The 20,466-nt window shown below is 37.9% G+C and overlaps 1 protein-coding gene across 3 annotated transcripts in view; it reads right to left on the bottom strand.

Annotated features, from left to right (window-relative positions):
- The window catches only part of LOC142423356 (complement factor H-like), a 72,158-nt gene extending 52,643 nt beyond the window's left edge, over window positions 1–19,515 (bottom strand). The window contains exons 1-5 of one of the 3 annotated variants that reach the window (XM_075528624.1): window positions 19,382–19,515; window positions 18,901–19,031; window positions 6,384–6,569; window positions 5,968–6,073; window positions 313–389 (exon numbers count right to left, since the gene is read on the bottom strand). In XM_075528624.1, the coding sequence (XP_075384739.1) occupies window positions 313–389; window positions 5,968–6,073; window positions 6,384–6,569; window positions 18,901–18,958 (427 nt within the window). In that variant the 5' untranslated portion in view covers window positions 18,959–19,031; window positions 19,382–19,515. Of the gene's footprint in view, window positions 1–312; window positions 390–5,967; window positions 6,074–6,383; window positions 6,570–18,900; window positions 19,329–19,381 lie in introns of those variants that run through there. The other 2 variants (XM_075528618.1, XM_075528634.1) reach the window with 2 other exon arrangements.
- Window positions 19,516–20,466: the final 951 nt, after the last annotated feature.

The following is a 20,466-nucleotide window of genomic DNA, read 5'->3' as shown; positions in this document are numbered from 1 at the left end:
CCCTTATTTCTTATTTATGCTACTTCTGTGTAAAGACTAAGACTACCACAAAATCTTCATTCAAAAAAAGTGGAGAAATATACTTCAATCTTTTCATCTGCTTCTGCTTTTAGCAGAGATGTCTGCAAGTGGTAGGTTATTGGAGAAATTTATTTGTGAAGCTGGAATTCTGATTTCCACTGGATAGTGACATAGATGATTGAATAAAAAACAAAGTAATCATACATTTGAGGATATTTTAATGTAAGACATCTTGAAAAAATATTTCATGTTTAAGTATTTAAATATATTTGTAAAATAATGCACATCTACCTTCACATAAAGGAATGTTGTTACTCCATCCATCTGGTTCACATTCCCGGTAATCAATTGAACCTAGCAATTGATACCTGAAAGATCAAAAATAACAGAAATGTTAGCTAACGTGTGTGTATGTGCAGTTTTAGTATCAAGGAAGTTCTATTTGTTCAAACAATAATAGCATGTGCATTGATGCCTCCTTCTTCATTCTCTCCTTCCTTTTTTTCTATCTACTTCCCTTCTTTGCTTCTCTCCTTTCTTTCACTCAATTTCTTTTATTTTCATTTTTAATGAAACACTTTTATTAGCATATATTTCACATATCATATAATCCAATACATCAAACATATTAATAAGAGTTGTAGAATAATCTCTACAATCAAATTTGAAGCATTCCCCTCTTTCTTGTATTCATTTTGATCCACTCTCTACCTATCCCCCAGCTCCCACGCCCTCAAGAAACCATCATCCCTATCATTGTCTCGGTAGCTCCACTCATTCTGGATCTCCTATACAGAGAAACCTAGAAACAAAATACAGAAAAACAAAACAAAACCTCACTACATTCTGCGCGAGAGCAATGCCATTCCCATCCCTGGTCTGTGGTCAGGGAAGACTGACTGCAGGCTTAATCCACGTGTGAACCCTGCAAATTGATTTTTTTTGTATTAATGAGACCTAATTTACTTAACCATTCCCTATTGTTGGACATTTAGGTTATTTCCAAGTTTATACCATTAAAAATTGCATTCTTTTTTTTTCTTACTTGTTTTATTAGGGGCTCATACAACTCTTATCACAATCCATACATACATCAATTGTGTAAAGTACATTTGTGCATTCATTGCCCTCATCGTGCTCACAACATTTGCTCTCCACATAAGGCTATGGCATCAGCTCCTAATTTTGGGGCGGGGGGGGGGGTGGAGGGCGTATCACACTGTCATCCATGGCTTTCTGCAAACCAGATGTTGATAATTTAAGCTCTGACGTTATTCCTTCCTTTAGATTTAGGTTCTATTATTTACAACCCTTGGACCCCACAGGCTGCTGTGATTCTTCTATGTGAGCCTACTTGATGTCTCGCTCAGATGGCTGCTTATTTGAAGGCAAACCCTTAAGACCCCATATGCTATTCTTTTTATTGCCTGGCACCAGCTAGTTCCTTTACCGCACTGTGCTATAACATCCATATCTTCAATGCTCTCTTCATGAGGGTGAGCACACAGCAAGGCCATGTCATAAAAACCAATTGTCTTCATACAGGGGCTAGAATTAAGTGTGAGCCCTAAATTCATCCAAATATTTTTTTCTTTCTTAAGGAAGATCCTCGGGCCCTCTGGTACACAAAATTGGAATGCTCATAGTATCTGGTTCACAACGAGATCTCATGAATATTTTGTACAGTTACTTTTCAGGGAGCCCTGCGTGCACAGGAGGCAAGTGTTTCACCGCTAACCAAAGGTCTGCAGTTCCAGTCGATCAGCAGCACGACGGTAGACCAATGCGGCAGCAGGCTTTCTTAAACACTTTGAGCACGTCCGCTTTGTCCTACATGGTTGAGATGAGTCAGAATGAGGATTGATGCCAATGGCTTTCGTTTTAGCTTTCATTAGTTTGTTACACTTATAATGGAATTAGCTCCATGAATAATCACCAAGGAAAAGAGAAGTTAAAAAATGAGCAACCCATCGCTGCACATATTTCTCCCTTAGCCCAGTCCTGTTCGTATCCTTAACTCCTATTACCGGGAGAGACAAACTCCTGAAAAAGAACCATTGTACTTGATAAAGGAGAGGGCATCAAGAAAGAAGAAAACCCCCTACAATGTGGATTGATACAATGGCTGTCACATGGGCTTCAATTTAAGAACAATTTTGAGGATGGTTAAGGACCAGCTATGTTTCGTCCTGTTTCACATCAGGTCCCTATGAGTTGGAACCAACTTGACGGCACCTAACAACAGCATCTTCTGCAAAGGAACCTTGACGACGCAATGGATCAAGTTTTGGATTGCTAACTGCAAGATCAACAGTTGGACACCACCTACTGCTTTGTGAGCTAACAATGAAGATTTCTAATTCAGTTAAGAGCTACAGTCATGGGAACCCACAGGCAGTTGTACTCTGTCTTAGATGGTCTATATGAGTCAGAATCAACTTGATGGTCATGAGTTTTGTTTCTAATCTCCTGTACTTCATCATTGTGATTTTGTGTGTGTTTTACATTTTGGTCTAACTGCACGATCAAAGAGAGTGCCAAACCAAATCTTTTGTGTGATGTTTGTTTTCAGTCATTCCCTCATCTTCATCCTAGCGATCGTCCCAACGGCAATGAGGCCAGTGTCCTTGCACAATCCATTCTAGGCTGAATTGTCTCATTGCAGCAACTCATGAAACCTGTCTTTCCTCTCTAGAATGCTCTGCCTTGACCTAATTTCCTTGAGGCACATGCAAGTCGGACGATTGGAATGTGAGACTTTAGACTGAGACAACGTCCTTCTCGCCAACTAGCATGTGTGTTTTTATTCTCACGGGTTAGGTCAGTCACAGCAGATACCTGGAAACTAAGCAGGAAAAGGAGAAAAGACGTGAAAAAGAGGCACTTGGTCACCATATGAAAGTTATATGTCTTCATAAGTCTGTAAATAAAACTACATAGACAAAGCTTTCCTTTCTTTGTTATTAAGAATTTTCTTCTGATTGTGCAAGCAAAAAGAAAATCTATCTCAGACAGAAAATGCTTTCCTTTTACTGTTGTTGATTTGTTGCTGATATTTCAATGTGTTAAAGAAAACTTTTCAATAAGTTAAAAGCCTACTCACACATTTACCCTATGTGCCTATCACATAGAGTAAACAAAACAACTAATCTTTACATTAAGGACATTCTCTAATTTTTTTAAAAGAGCAGGATTACCCTTCCAGGAAAGAACGTATAATTCTTGATTCACATTCTTTGTCTGTTCCAGCGATCCATCTATTTACTCAAAGCTTTCGTAGGAATTCTCCAAAATTCTACACAGAGCCTAGCAAGGCACCTAGAAGTGGATGGGGGGGTGGGGGGCAGAAGGACAGAGAAAAAGAAAATGTCCCTACATTGGTGGTTGGAGGGTAAATAATGACCTTTGTCTCTATATGTCGAGATGATAGGTAAAACTCCAGGAGAGTTTTCTTGGAAGACTTCTTAAGATTGCCTGCCCATAGGAGAATGAAACTGGTTTGTCCACATTGAATACTCTGATAAGTGACTCGTATTCAACTACATATATATTTACCTGCCTTGGAAAAGACAGAGGAAGACAAAGGACAAAAAAGTATAGGTTGACTTGCAGAAACCAGGGATCAGTTACTCTACCATTAGATTACAGAACTGAGTCAAAAGATTTAAACCGCTCAAGTCAATAAAACACTGCCTTGATAGAAGGTTTAAGTAACACAAAGTACTTTTATTAACCTTGGATAGTTCAAAGACTTTTCTTATCTTTTTTTTTCACTGACTAATACCTAGTCCTTTTGGAGACACCTGTAAGGTGGAGACAGCTATTCTCATGATAGCCCTAGAGAAGAACTTATTCATCGCGCATCCAAAATGAAGGAGCCAAAGGCGAGTTAAGCGGAGGCAGAGGCAAGTATGCAGCTATTTTGCTCACCAAATTATAAATATTATGAATTTCTGAAATGTAGGGAGTAGAGCGAAAGAAGCCTATGGAATTTTGATGCTTTGGGGGAAAGAGGACAGAAAATAAATGGGCCAAGCTGAGGTGGGTTTGACAGAGAAATGTCAGACAATGATAGAAAAACAAATGGGAAAGCTCATGCCACGTACTCTTATCCCATTCGATTATGTGTAAGGTCCACAGTAATGACAGAGGGTTGGCATAAAATGTGTTTCAAATAGCTTCCTTGGGCAATAGAGAACTAATGTTAGTAGATGCTCACAAAATCATCGGAGTCTGGGTGGTTGACATAGCAGTTGCTGGCCGGAAGGGTGGAGGTTTTAGTTCACTTCGAGGAACTTCAGAGGAAAAGCCTGGAGACACACTTCTGAAAAGTCAGCCATTGAAAACCTGATGGAGCGCCTGATACACAGGAGGTTGCCATCAGATTTGCTTATTCTTCTGCCAGCCCATGGAAGCAGCATGATACAAATGTATCAGTTCTCCTCCAGTCTTCCTTATACACTGTCCAACTCTCCCATGTATAGGAGGCAAATGGAAACACTGTGGCTGGTGTCAGGTATACCTTAGTATTCCAAATGACATCTTGCCTGAACACTTCAAAAAGATCTTGTCCAGAAAATTCTCCTAATGGAATATGGGGTTTGTCTTCACTGCTGCTTGCATGAGTATGGATTGTGGGTCCAATCAACCTTTTCTCCATTTTTTTTCACGATGTTGTTTATCCGTCCAATTGTAAGGATTTGGGCTTCCTTTACATTGAGTTGCAATCTATACTGAAGGCTGTCTTTCATTTTCATTACCACGTACCTTGAGTCCACCTCATTTTGGAAACAAAATTGTGTCTACTGTATATTGCAGGTTGTTAATAAACTTTTCTTCAATTTTGAGGCCACATTCTTCTTTCTGTAGTCCAGTCTCTCAAATTATTTTCTTACTATACAGATTGATAAATATGGTGAAGGGATACAATTCTTACACACACCTTTTCTGATTTTAATCTATGAAGTAAAACTCTATTGTATTCAAATGACTCACTCTAGGTCCATGCATGGGTTTTACATGAACACAATGAAAAATTCTGGGATTCCTATCCATAATTTGTTATGGTTCACAAAAAAGCCTGTGCATAGTCAGTAAAATACAAGTAAATAACTTTCTGATATTCTCTGTTTTTAATCCAGGTCCATCTGAAGTCAGCACTAATGTCGCTTGTGTCATGTCCTCTTCTGGATTCAGTTTGAATTTCTGGCAACTCCCTATTAATATAATGTTGCCAACATTTTAAAATTATCTTCAGCAAATGTTGACATAGAGAAGATATTAATATCATTAGTTGATTTTCATACTTTGTTAACTCATTTTTTTTGGAATGGGAACAAACATGGATTTCTCCTAGTTAGCTAAGACCTAGGATATCCAACTCTCTGTATTCAATTAAATTTTCAGCAATTTCCAATTTTCCTTGATTCATATTTTGTAAAGTCCATGTTCTGATTATTATGTTTGCAGCTATTTATTCTCATTCTGAGTCATGCTCCATCAGCAGTTAAAGGTGCCTCAATGTTAGTCCAGCCACATTATTCAGTCTATCTCGACTTTGAGAAGGCAATTCTTCTGCATTTATGGTGTCAGGGCCTTCCAACCTGCAGGGCTTCTCCTCCAGCATTCTGTCTTACAATATTTGTCTGCTGGGCATAAGGCTTTCAGTGACTATCCCTCCAAAGTGGATATCTTCATAGCCCTTTCTTGGTCAGGAAATCTTCTAAAGCATGAGTGAGCCCACTGGTATCTGAAGCACTGGTGGAATAACTTCCAACACCACAACACCCAAGCCCCCTCATTATGACACACTGACAGATCAGTGGTGGACAGACAAAAAATGCTCACAGAAAAATAGATTAATCACTGAAAACGTAAACTCGTAGAGTTCTCATTACTATTTCATGGTAGTTAATAGCTAAATTTAGGCTTTAATTGACTACATACCCCTCAGAACATGTATAAACAACTTTTGCTCCATATACAAACTCTTTTCCTGCTGTCAGCTGAAAAGAACCAAAGGGAGTGTCTCCAGGATGTCCACAGGGCTTCCCTAGAATCAGAAAAGGGAACAATTAGTACTCATTTAAAGGAAATATATTTTATGGAGGTGTTTCAGGACAAGGATATTTGCTATTATGTTAGAGGATGTCAGTGAAGATATGGAAAAGTTTAAAAGTACAGATTTTTGTATTTAAACTAGCTTGTATGTTTGCTCTTTTGAAATTTTCCAGATCAGAACCCTTTTAGAAAACATAGTGTATTTTTTTGTATTTAAGTGATAATGTTTATTAATTAAGCCAATATTCCTACAATATCAATCTTTCAATATTTTTAGTTCAACAAATGTATAAAGGACTTACTCTGACATATCCTGGATGGATAAAGAGACACCCATCTTCCATTCCGGCATTCCATTACAATAGTTCCAAGAGTTCGAAATCCAGGGCGGCATTTATATATAGCCTGAGTACCTTTTTGATATGTTTGTTCAAGCCAAGAACCTGTCAGAATTTCTAAGTCTTTCTTTGGAGGAGGTTCTATACAATCTGTAAATGATAAAAATTAACTTTAAAAATATTGCTTTGATTGATGATGAAAATTATGATATATCAAATATAACTTTACTTTGAAAATATGTATGCACTTACAGGTCCTTCCAAATGATGTCCTGTTGCATTTATCTTATAAAAATTGGAACTACATCATATTTGTAAGATGCCCAATATGTAAAAATAACCAAAACAATATCCTAGTACAATGAATGCAGTTAACTATATTATTTTTAATTACTGGAATACATTCCATTATTTATTCATTAATTCAAGAAATTTTTATTGTTCTAAGTTTGAAGGAGTGCTGATAGCATTATGGGCTAAGCAATGAATCCACAAATGGTGATAATAACTCTGAATGTCAATGGCCTCAATATGCCCATTAAAAGAAAAAACGTAACAGACTAGCTCAGAAAACATAACCCATAAATATGTTGCCTGCAAGAGATGCATCTTAAGATAATAAGAATAAAAGGCTGGCAGAAAATATACCAGGAAAACAGCAACTTAAAAAAAGCTGGAGGTATAGTCCTAATGTTGAAAAAAATTGATCATAGGGTGCGAACCATAACAAGAGACAAGGAGGAGCACTGTATAATGCCCAAAAGACCAGTAGACCATGAACCAGTGAACACTGTAAATACATACAAAAACCTAATGAGAGATCCATGAAATTTGTCAAATTATTCAATAGATTAAAAAAAAGAAATCACACATTCAACAATCATAGTAGATGAGTTTAATACATCACTATCAGAGGAAGATAGATCACTGGGAAAGAAGTTCAGCAAGGAGGCTACAGAGCTAAATACTAAAATTAGGCAACTGGACTGAATAGACATTTATAGAGTTTTCCAAGCAAATGCATAAAAATTCACATTCTTTTTCATTTCACATGACTCATTTTTGAAAATAGACCACCTACTGGGACACAAGTTGAGCCTGAGTAAGCTCAAGCACATTCAGATCACTCAGATGTCCCTCTCAGACCCCCACACCATAAAGCTAGAGCTCAATACAAGGACAACCAGGAACACAAGAGCAAACAATTGGAGGATGAATAACAATCTTCTGCAACATGAACGATAATGGTCCAGATAAGAGAGAAAATTAGGAAGTTTCTAGAAAATAATGAAAATGAGACTACAATGTAACCAAACCTATGGGATACAGCAAAAACAGTTATCAGAGGGAGTTTCATAACAATGAATGCATATATGAAAAAGGAAAAGCAGCTTTTGACTGATATGCTATCACAAAACCTCCAGCAACTAGAACAGAGTCAACAGAACTCCTGCAATAGCTAAAGAAAAGAAATAATAAAAATCAGGGCAGGGTTAAATGAGTGTAACAACAAGGGAACAATGCAAAAATTCAGTTCAGCAAAAATCTGCTTCTTTGAAAGGATCAACAGAATTAAAGACTGCTGGCAAGCCTAACCAAGGAAAGGAAGGAGCAAACATCAATAGCCAGCATGGGGATGAAACAGGGAAAATCACTGTGGACCCCAACCAGATTAAAAGGATAATTGCAATGTACTGTGAAATTCTGTACTCCAAAGAGTTCGATAACGTGGCAGCCATGGACAAATACTTGGAAAAACAATCCCTTCCTGGATTATCCCAGAGAGGTGTGTCAAGAGCCTCAACAGACCCATAGCAAAGGAAGAAAAAGACATGGTTATCAAGAAATTACCGAGGAAAAAAGTTCCCAGACCAGACGGCTTTACAGAATTCTACCAAGCATTCAGGGAAGAGCTGGCATGGGTCGAACACAAATTATTGCAGAGCACATAAAAAGATGTCACACTCCCAAACTCATTTTATAAAGCTGATATGACATTGATACCAAAACAGGGAAAGGATCACACAGGAATATAGGCAGTTTATTCCCAGGTTGTCCTCCTATATCATATGCCAAACTTAAGATGCTGCTTGTTAACAAATGGTCAATGTCTATACACTTGTTGGTCAGCTGACTAACGGTTATCTCCCCGACAGTATCAGCCATCCAGAGCAATCAGATCCTACTGTCTGCCCCACCCAAGGTGGGACCCATTCTCTGTGATAAGGATAGCCACTTGTTCCCCTGAAGGAGAGCCCAAAGACAGGGTCAAGCCAAGAGTCTTCCCATCTTGTCACATGTGTGCTCCTAGTACATCCCCTTTCTATTGAGTGTACAGTCTTAGTTCATCCCCTTCCTGTCACACGTATGCCTATTGTACAGCACCTTTCTGTTACGTATGTAATTATCAGTAATTATGGGGGGCTTGAATGGCCCCTAAGTGTACATAAGCTTTGGCTGGAAATATATTTGCTCTCTCTGTGCAGACCTGGCTACCAAGATCATGGCCATCTGTGAGGTGAGAAATTGCATGCCTTATCTTTTCTGATATCTCTTTAATTATACTCCTCAATTATACAATCGCCCTTTGGACCTGTTCAATTGTGGGGCTGGTACACCATAATAGACCAATATCGCTAATGAACACAGATTCAAAAGCCCTTAACAAAATATTGGCCAGTAGACAACAAATGTATATAAAGCATAACATCCATCAGGTGGGATTCATTCCAGGGATGCAGGGATGGTTTACCATCCAAAAATCCATCAATATTATTCACCACATTGACACAAGAATCACATGATAATATCAATAGACTCAGAAAAAAACATTTGAAAACATCTAACACCAATTCTTAATTAAGACACTCAAGAAGAAAGGAATGGAAGGAAAATTCCTCAAGTTAATACAAGCCATCTACAAAAAGCCAATGGCCAACATCATAGTCAGAGGAGAAAAGATGAAAACAACCCCACTGAAAAAGGGGACCAGACAAGGATGCCCCTTGTTCCCACTTTTATTCAACATCATACTGGTGGTTCTAGTTAACAACATTAGGCAGTGGAAGGGCATCAAATGTATCCGACTGGGAGAGAGGAAGTGAAACTATTACTATTTGCAGATGACAAGATTCTATACACTGAAATTCCCCAAAGCTCCACACAGTAAGAGTACTGACAGCGATAGAAAATTATGGAAGAGTGGCAGGATACAAGATCAACAAACAGAAGTCTATTGGTTTGCTACATATATTGGGAAAGACCATGGAAGAGGAGGTCAAGAAGACAATACCCTTCACAATAGCCAAGAACAAATAGAAATATTTATAGATATATTTAACACAAAACCAAAAGACTTATACATGGAAAACAACAGAACCCTATTACAGGAAACTAAAAGTGACCTCCAAAAAAGGTAAGATTATCCCATGCTCATGGATTGGAAGACTCAATATAGTAAAGATATCAATCTTACCCAAGGCACTTTGTAAGTTTAACACTATTCTGAATCAAATACCAATAACCTTCTTTAAAGAATTGGAAAAACTGACCACTAATTTCATATGAAGTGGGACAAATTCCTCAAATTAGCAGAGAACTCCTCAAGAAGAAGGAGAAAGTTAGCAGACTCGCCTTATCTGGTTCTAACTCCTACTACACAGCCACAGTGATCAAAATAGCATGGTATTGGAATAATGACAGATACTCAATGGAAATTTAAAGAAACCGCAGAAATAAATCCATTATCATATAGACAAGTGGTCTTTGGCAAGGCCCCAAAAGCATCAAGTGGAAGGTGGATGCCCTCTTTAACAAGTGGTGCTGGAAACAATGGATGTGGACCTGTAGGAAAATGTAACAAGATGCTTGCTTACCCTCATGCACACACACACACACAAACTCCACGTAAATCACAGACCTAGAAATAAAACCCCAAACTATCAATACCATCAGTGAAGGAATTGGGACAAACCTAAGAACTTTGACCCAGGGAATACAAAGGCTAACTGCAATAGGGAAGGGAACACACACAGGTAAACCTGAAATCAACAAGTGGAATAGACTTCACCAAGGGAGTAACAAGAGAACCCACAGACTGGGAGAGAATTTTTAGCAATGACACAATAAAGGGCTTATTCCTAAAATCTACTATACCCACCTACCCTGCAAAAAGAGGAAACCATTACTCCCCTGGGGAAGTGGGCAAAATACCTGAAAAGAAGTTTCTCTAGGGAGGGAAACTGAATGGCAAATGAACATATGAGAAAATGCTCCCAGTCATTAGGCATCAGAGAAATGCAAATTAAAACAATGATGAGATACCACCTAACACCATTGAAAATAGCCCAAATCAGAAAATCAGAGAGAAATTGGAGAGGATGTGGCGAGATAGGAACTCTCCTCCACTGCTGGAGGTAGTGTAGATACATACAGCCTCTGTGTGAAGCAATATGGTGTTATTTAAAGCAAATGGAAATGGAGTTACCTTGTGACTCAGCTATCCTTCTACTGAGCATATATCCAGAAGAAGTAAGAAGTAGACCAGGTCAGTCATCTGCACTGCAATGTTTATTGCGGCACAATTCACTATTGTAAAGATTTGGAAACAACCTAAATTTCCATAGATAGCAGGTGGATTAGAAAACTCTGGCACATACACACAATGGAGTACAATGCATCATTTAAATGCAATGGTGATCACATGAAGCACATCATCTCATGGTAAGAGTTGGAGGAAATTTTGCTAAGAAAACTTAGCCAATTCCAAAAGAACAAGTACAACACGAGTCCCTGAAGTAAGACTAATCAGCACAGTCAGTATAGAAGAAAAGCTACTTATCTCACACTATACAGATTGAGATACAGGCAATCAAGTGAGGGGACAGACCAAACCCAAGAATGTACACATTATTCCAACACAAAGAAGTGGAAAGGGGAGCAGTTGGAAGGAGGAAAACGGGTGGGAGATGATGGCACTGGGGGAGCAGGGCACTAACCCACCGAATAGCAGAATATTGGTATGTCTCCACATAATTGGGAGTGTGCCTGCAGACCCCACCACAACTCACCAAACCTTGAGGGTAAATTAATCACATGGAGCAGTTCATGAAAAGAGTGGGCTAAAAGGCCAACCCAAAGCAGAGCCAAACTTACTCCCCTCCCTAAGAAGTATGTGCTACATAGGATAATACTAACACACAGGTTGGGGAGAAGGGTTGGCATGCCATGCTCACACAGAAGCAAACCAAGAAGGAAAAAGAGCGAGTGAGGGTCTAGACCCCCATATTGACACATAAAGCCTGGAGGATGACATCGCTGCACAGAGCTGCTAAGGCCCAGAGAGGCCTGTAGGGCCCACAACAACTCGAATCATGCTGTCCCCTCACTGGAGCATACTGTGACAGAGGACAACACTGGGGACACATGATGGGGAGTTAGTCCGGTCTGAATCCCCCCGCAGTGGGCAAACCAAGAAGGGAACATAACAGATAAGCAACTGGAGCAAAGCCAAGCCATGAAGCCCTTGAGGAGCCCCCAAATAGATTTCAGGCTACGAGGGGCAGTTCCCAGAATCCAGGACCAGTGGGGAGATAGTCATAAAGGTCAGTGGACATACCTGGAAATATGGATGCTTTGTGGTTTTTTCCCCCTATTTATTATCTTTTTTCTTTTATTTCTCTCTTTTTATTCAATCTTTTTGTTTCATCTCTGTTATTGTTGGTTTTACTTACCTATGTAAGATAGGCATGGGAAGCAAGCCCAAGGAGGAAAGAACAGGACCAATGTTTCCTGAGGGACTTGAGGGGAGGAGTTGGGGGGTAATGGTCAGCAAACAATGCCATAGACAGGGGGAACAATTAGGGATTAAAATCAACAACAAGGAGGGCATAGAGATCCTGAGATTATTGGAACAACAGCAATCTAGATGAGAGGAAGAGGCAGAAGGGTAAGTGTGATGGTGGGGCAGGAGTAAGGTAAATGGAAACAGGAAAGATCTAGTAAGCAAAGATATGGAGAGAGGTATAAAGATAGGTGTGTACATATATAAAGACATTAATTCATAAAACTAGAACTATTGGTCTATGTACATATATTTATATGGCAATACACTGAGGAAGTGGATGGACTTTGGGCTTCTGCTCAAGTCCTGCCTCAATGCAAGAACACTTTGTTCTAACAACCTGGCATTCTGTGATGCTCACTCTCCTGGCGCAATCACCAAAGACAAAATGGGTGCATAAGCAAAGGTGGTGAAGAAAACGAATGGTGCCCAGCTATCAAAAGATATAGCATCTGGGATCTTAAATGTTTGAGGTTAAACAAGCAGCCATCTATCAGAGAAGCATCAAGCTCACATGGGAGAAGCACACCAGCCTGTTAGATCATGAGGTGTCTATGGGTTCAGGTAACAGGCATCAGAAGACCCAAGACAAACAAACAAACAAATAAAACAAAACAAAACCATATTGCTGAGAATGAGGGGAGTTGGAGCAGAGACCAAACCCATTTGTAGACAATGGACGTCTCCTCACAGAAGGGTCACAAGGAAGGAAGGAGTCAACTGGGGCCAATATAGCACCGATGAAACACACAATAATCCTCTGGTCCCTTGAGACTTTCTCACCTCCCACTATCATACCCCAGTCCTGCCTTTCACTGCGGGCTAGACCAGATCACATACATAGGTACAGATAAGAGAGAAGGGCTCATGACACATGGAATCGAAATCTAGGAACAGGAATAAGAGTAGCAATACTCGGAGGAAGAGGGAATGTAGGGAGAGGAGTGGAGGAAGGGGGGACTGATTGCAATGATTGACACAAAACACCCCTCTCTGACCCGCCCCAAGGGAGTCAAACAATAGAAACTCTTGGGGAAGGGAGACAGTGATCAGTATATGAAAATTAAAATAATTTATAAATTACCAAGTGGTCATGAGGGTACCAGGGAGGGAAAAAGTAGGAGCTAATGCCAAGGACTCAAATAGAAAGTAAATGTTTAGAAAATAATGATGGCAGCATATGTACAAATGTAGTTGATTCGTTGATGTATGGATTTTATAAGAGCTGTAAGAGCCCCCAATAAAATGATATTTTAATAAAAAATAATAAAACTGTAATTTAATATTCTATTCTAGAAATTCATTTGAAAAGGTAAACGACTACTACAACCTGATCAATTTACATCGAGATTACAAATGTGTTTTATGAAATTTTACTGGAAGAAAGCTCTAAATAAAGTTAAATCTGTTTAATACATAATACCAATGTGGGCTCCCACATGCACTACTTTCCTTTGGCGTGTTTGAAAATGTTTGCACAAATAGTATATAAGTGGTTTCACTTCAAATGTTTTGATTTTTATAATTACAGTAAACATATTTTATTCCACTAGATGGTGCTAATATTCTAGCATAAAAGAAATGAGATCTTTTCCTCTCAAAAAAAAAAGGGCTGTTTTTTTTTCTCCATTTTTTAACTAGGTTTTTATATGAAGATGTTCAGTTCAATTACAGATTTATATGCATGTTTTTCACTACAGTAATTCACCTCAACTTCAGGGAGTTCAGGTTACTGTAGAAAGAAGTTAGTTGAATTTCATGTTAATATTGTGAGTAGAAATGGTTTCCACAAACTATAAAATGCTGACAAACTTAATTTACCTTCAGTTAGGCTAATTAGAGGAAAGTCATTTTATTTTTCTTATCAAATTATTGATTTTATTTATATTTTGCCTATTAAAGTAACCATTCATAAAATGTTGGCCTACTTGGCTCACCAAAAGCACATTTTCTTTTGGTTATTATTTTTTTTAATGTGGTTCCTAACTCTTAGAGGCTCGTGTTTAATTACTAGACAAGGCACTGTCTGTGGATGTTTCCATATTGCTATGATAATAAACAAGTTATAGGAGAGCTTCCAGATTAAAGGCAGATAATGAAGAAAGGCGCGGAGATCTACTCCTGAAGTCAGCCATTGGAACAGCTATGAGGTTGCCCTGCATCAAGAGCAACTTGAGAGCAGCCAAGTATATGAAAGCAATTCTAAATCTAGTAGTTGTTAGAGGAGATTGTAAAGCAAAACGACAAAATTAACTCAGTAAAAAGTAAAACAAATGAACAGAATGGAAACAGCAAAAGCAGATTTTAGTTAGATTTCTTATCTCATTGGAAAACAATCATATAACTGACATACACTTCTATTTGATATGATCCAATAGCTTCGCAATATAAGAGCTGTAAAAAAGAATTTGTAAAAAATATGACAATGATTTAAAGTAAAATAGGAAGTTACATATGTATACATGTACCTGTGTTAAAGAAAAAATGAGTAGCGATAAGCAGTTAAGAAAAATAAACTAGACAAGGTAGAACAGAGGATATGCTGTACTTAATAAAAAGCATTTGAAGGAATATAGTCATATTTTAAAAATAAAAATGTTACTATGCATGGAAAATAATAAAAATAAGAAAATACTACATTTGTATGGAGAAAATGAGAGCATAGCATAAGCATATATCCATAAAAAATGACCAGAATAACAACTATATGACAATTAGGGATTAAACCAATTATTGGGACACAATTGGTTAATTTAAGTAAAATCAAGAGTCTTTAAAGGTGCAGCCTTTGAATAGCTGATGTCAATCAGTAAACTGTGACCATTTCATCTGTCTAAAATTAATTGCACTCAGAGAGAGTTTTTGTAAGAACGGATTGTTTACGTTAGATAGGAACCTAGCCACAGGATGATGTTAGCACGAGGAGCCTACACGGTGTCTCTTCCAAGAAGCAGTCTGCCATATTTTGCTCTCTCTTTTTGCTACACTTCCTATAAACACCACCCAAGGTCACCCTATTCCATCCTCTCAGTCCATTTAGTGTTTTTTGTCTTTCCTGCAGCAACATTTTTTCATCTCAGTCACAGTATTTTAAATGATCAAATGCAATGCATTAAGGAAATGAAATATTCATTTATTTTGCTTTTCCTCATCCAGTGGGTCACTCACTTCTGGACAGCTGCTATCATGGTGCCAGACACTCGTTAGGAACCCCATGAACAATTAAACGAGATGACGTCTACATCAGCTTCGTGATCAGTTGTAGACCAGACAGTTACAGTTCATAGGGTTTTTCGTTGCTTATTGTTTAGAAGGAGTGCACCAGGAATTTCTTTCTGGTCTGCTGTAGTTTGGAGCCTCTCCTGAAATCTGTTCAGCACAAGACTTGATAGTGGCTCTGACTGAGGTCCATCGACCAAGAATCAAATTCAGGTCTCCTGCATAGTAGTGAGAATTCCACTGCTCAACCAACCACCAACTACTTTGCTTGGCACTTAGCAGTCATTCAAAACAAAAAACAAAAAAAAAGGAAGAAGGGAAAAAGTCACTGAATGAACTGACAAATGAATAAAATTATCTGGATCTTTTCCACTTTATCTGTAAATTGTGGACAGTCTGTGAAAGGACATAGCAGACAACAACAGATATAAATAAGTTGAAAAGAAATGGAGATAATGTCTAAAGCATGTTGCAGGAATACAAGAACCTATGACATCTATAATTCCATTGTACATCTGGTCGATAATGTTAAATTTATTTTATAGTTTTTGAAGTCAGGAATCGGCTTTATTGAGCTCAAAAATCCTTTGGAATTGTCTGAAAGCACATTTCCATAATCACTTTTCTATCTATTACATGTCTGGTTCACAAGGTTTATAAGAAGCTTGGCTCTCTCAGTTAACATGTCAAAACAAATCAATGTGCTCTGTTAATTTTTTGCTTCCCTCCTTTTCTTTTATTATATTTGTGGATATCTTCTTCAGTTTAGTTACTTTACATTCTCTGAATCATATTTTTTAAATCTCTCTTTATAATTTTCAGCTAAAATTTGACACATTTTAATGCCCTATGTTCTGAGACTTGGTGAAATTGCTAAGACTCTTTTAAAAATGGGCAAAGAGCATATTTGTTTACTTAAATCAGCAGATTAATTGGCAGAATCTCAAGGCCCAGGCAAGTTGGACACGGGGTGGGGGAGTGAGAAGGAAGCATCCAGAACAAAAGTGACAAAGGCTCCAGGACAGTCCAGAACTGAGCAAATACAAACAGATCACCTTTGATTTGGGGGCGGGACAGAGCAACCAAAGGGCCCCAAAGAAAAAAATTTTCACTGATCTACCTTTGAACTTCATTTGGACACCCACTTCTAGCTAAGAAGAATTTACTTTTTAGTACTTCAAGAAGTCAGTTTCAGTTCAGAAATCCTACACAGGGAAAGACTAGCATGGTCCTTATCAGGACGTGCTTCTCGGGCCCCGCCCCCTCCCCGCGGTCTGTCATTTGGGTAGGTATTTCCTCAGTTCCCTGTGCACTTCATTCAGATCGCTTTCACCTGGAAACTTTTCATTTCCAGAATCACTCTGTCCTATTTTTCTTCAACCGTCCTCCTCATCCAGTATGTCTCTACCTGCCATCTTGCTACAGAAATGTTATCAGATTGCATTGATTTGAAGTAAATGATGAATTGTACCAAAACAACCATCCCAAATATTTTAAAAGAGTGTTTACTCTTCCACTTAGATTTCAGATTGCTTGAAAGTAATTGAAAGTGATTGGTTAAAAGATCAAGTATTTTAAAGGGAGAGAAAAAATTGATAACAACAGAGCCATGTGGCAATTTAAAATCACATAAGTAGGCACCTATAGTACTAACTTTGAAAATATACTTTTATATTCTTTTGAGTTGAGAGTGAGAAATGGGCTCACTGCATTGAAATCTGAGCAGAATCTGAGATTATAAACCACTTTCTCAATATTTCTACATTAGAAAAGAATAACATTCATATAAAGCTATATGAAGCATCTAATTTTATTGATTTATAATTAAGTGTAATAATAGTTATAATATCAATTTGTTTTGAGATCAGGTTTAATCACTCATGAAAGCATAGTTTACTTGAAATAATCTAATTTTAGAAAATGGATTGTCTCTGATTTGAATGGAAATGTTCTCTCATTGGCCTACACTACATTTAAGGGTCTGAATTAACATATCTTGACCTTTTAAAAAGATACAGCTCCAGATTACAACAGAGCCAGTATGGACTTGGACATGTTTCGATGGAGTATTTGTTATTTTTGTTCATCTTGGAATTTCTGAAATGTGGTATAATTTTAAATAGTATACATTTTTAGATCATAAAGGATACATCTGAAAAGTTTCAAACTCAAAAGTCCACTGCCATCAAGGAAAATCTGACTCATAGTGACCCTAAAGGACAGGGCAGAACTGCCCCTGCGGGTTTCCAAGACTGTCACTCTTTATGAGTGTAGAAAGACCCGTCTTTCTCCCAAGGAGCAGCTAGTGGTTTTGAACTACTGACCTTGAAGATCTGAGCCCAGTGAGTAATCACTATGCCTCCAGGGCTCTTTATGAAAAGCTGACTCATGATCTATACCACAGAACAGAAAAGATGGGCTACAATTATGAACCTGTCGTTTTAAACACTGTCCTGCAATTTGAACAATATTGCCTCTAGTGAGTCTGTCATAGACTGTTAGAGGAACAACGTTCTCCCAAAGGAAAAACAAAATTTAATCTATCATGAAACAATAACAAATTAAATTTACTTGTGAATCTGAAAATTGGCCTACTATGCTCAGGAAATCTAACTTGTACACTCATATGTATTACTCCTAAACTTCCTGTTCTAGGACATGCTATACTGTATGGCCAAACAAAGCAAAATAAAATGGAAGCTTCTTAACAATTTAGATTTTATAGTCAATTGTTTTTCAAGTTTACATTCATATTTTTATTCTAAAGTCACAAGCAATGCTTACTTACAAGATGCTCAAGTCTGTCGAAATCTGAGTGATACGTTATAAATAAATTGATCTTTAATTATGGATAAAACCTACATCTGAGGGAAAAAATCTAGTTACACACAATTTGAGGACTTTGAGTGAATGTTTCGGTCCTGTCTACCCTCTTTCTATTGCATTAACTATCTCCCTATTTGTCAACCTATCATCTATCCACACTTTTTAGCACTTCGCCATAAAGTGTTCTCGTAAGAACTCTAAGCATAAAAGATCAATTCTGTCATGAAAATTGGCAAAATAAATTATCATGACAGATTAGAATTTTCCAAAGTGTACATGCATGGATATACAACTGTAAGAATTTAACCAACATCACTAAAGTTGATCCTCAACAACAAAACAAATTAAATTATATAAAGTTTTAAAATACTTATGAAACATTTTTAACTTTTACATTAAATAAACTGATAAAATGAAGAGATGTGCCATTAAAATATGCTATATTGCTCAAACTGATTTCAAAACCTACCCACATTAAACTGCAGAATAATAATGAAATCACATTTCTAGATTAAAGTTTTTATCATCGTGAAATGGATTAGAAAATCATTTATAAAATAGTTAAAGCAAAAAGAAAAATCCTTTTAAACTTACCTTCTGCGACACAAAGGGTCCAGAACATAAGCCAAAAAATCTTCCCTGTAAATCTCATTTTGGGTCCTTTTCAGTAAAACTTTCAATATCCAATTCTGCTCATTCTATGTCAGGCTCACGTCTCCTAGACACTGCCGTTGGAACAGGAAAGCACTTGCTCCAAGTGGACGTTGAAACAGGTTAAAAATTAAGGAGATTGCTAGGTGCTCCACCCACCCGAACCTCCCGCGAAAGTGAAAGGAAACACAGCTGGAAGCTCTAGGGATGCCAGTGTGAACTTACTCACACGGCACCCCTGAGTAAGAACCCCACGTCTGGCCTGTGGCTGGACGTTTATAAACGTAGGCGGGGCTCTCTGTGGGGATGCAGAGCATAAGTTGGTGATATTTTCTACTTTTTATAAATCCTCCGATTATTCAAACTTCACTGAGGTGTAACGTGAGTAAGTCCCAGAACAAAAACTCTTTTGAAAACCACTTACCAAAGTGCATGTGAGGCAATCCTTTGCTATCAAGGTCTTGACAGGGCAAGTACACTTTGCCAAGAATGCGGTGCTGGCTGATCTTTTGGGGACTGCTTTTCCCATAGTTTATGAAAGGGAGTCTCCTAAAGATAGTGTGTGTGTGTGTGTGTGTGTGTGTGTGTATGTGTGTGTGTAGCAACCGGCTTACTCATTTAGCATACATGAATTTAATAATTCCAAAAGCAAGAAATGGGGAGGCTCATTTTTTAAAACTGCTTATGCAATGCAAGTATCTAATCAAGAAGAGAATGAACAGAATGCAGGCATTTGGTTTATTGAATAACAACCCAGGGCAACCAGTACCCAGGTTTAGAAACTGCACATTCCTGCTTCCCAGAAAACACGCAATATTCCCTTCAATCAACCACACTCCAGCCCCCAGCACTCAAGGGAAGTCCTTGCCCAGATCTCTAAGAGCATGGAAAAGATTTGCTAGTTGATGTATTTTATGCAACTGGGGTGAGAGTTGTTGATTGATATTTCTTACTGTTGCCTAGTATTCTATTATTGGAATACCTATTTTTACTCAACCTCATAACTGTTAATATGCATTTGATCAGTTTTTGGTGTGTAAATAATAGCAACAGAGCTTCTAGGTACATCACAATACATGTTTTGTAAAAATGTGCATATTGAGATATTTCAGGAGAATGCCTACCTAGAAATAGAATATTGGCATACAAAAATGAACATAACTATGAATATATTCAGAAAGTTAATGACATCAGTTTTCCAAAGGGATTAGACCCAACAACATTCCTCTGGGCAGTGTATATGAGCTCTGAGTGTTCAACATCCTCCACCACCCTTGATGTGTCCAACCTTCCTACATTTAGTCTTTCTGGTGAACATAGAACAGGGGTTTATTTTGTGTTTTTAGTATCAATTTTCCTAACTGAAAAAGTTGAGCAACTTTTTGTATATTTGTCATTTATATAGTCTCTGAGTAATGTTTATTCTAAACTTGCGTATTTATCTACTGGGTTACCAGGCTTTTCTCGAAATGTAAAAGTTCTTCATATTTTAAGTACATATGAAGCCTA

The sequence above is a fragment of the Tenrec ecaudatus genome, chromosome 1 (assembly GCF_050624435.1).
Source record: "Tenrec ecaudatus isolate mTenEca1 chromosome 1, mTenEca1.hap1, whole genome shotgun sequence".
Classification (NCBI taxonomy): domain Eukaryota; kingdom Metazoa; phylum Chordata; class Mammalia; order Afrosoricida; family Tenrecidae; genus Tenrec; species Tenrec ecaudatus.
The sequence above is the reverse complement of the archived record's forward strand: the minus strand, read 5'-3'. Positions and strand labels throughout refer to the sequence as shown.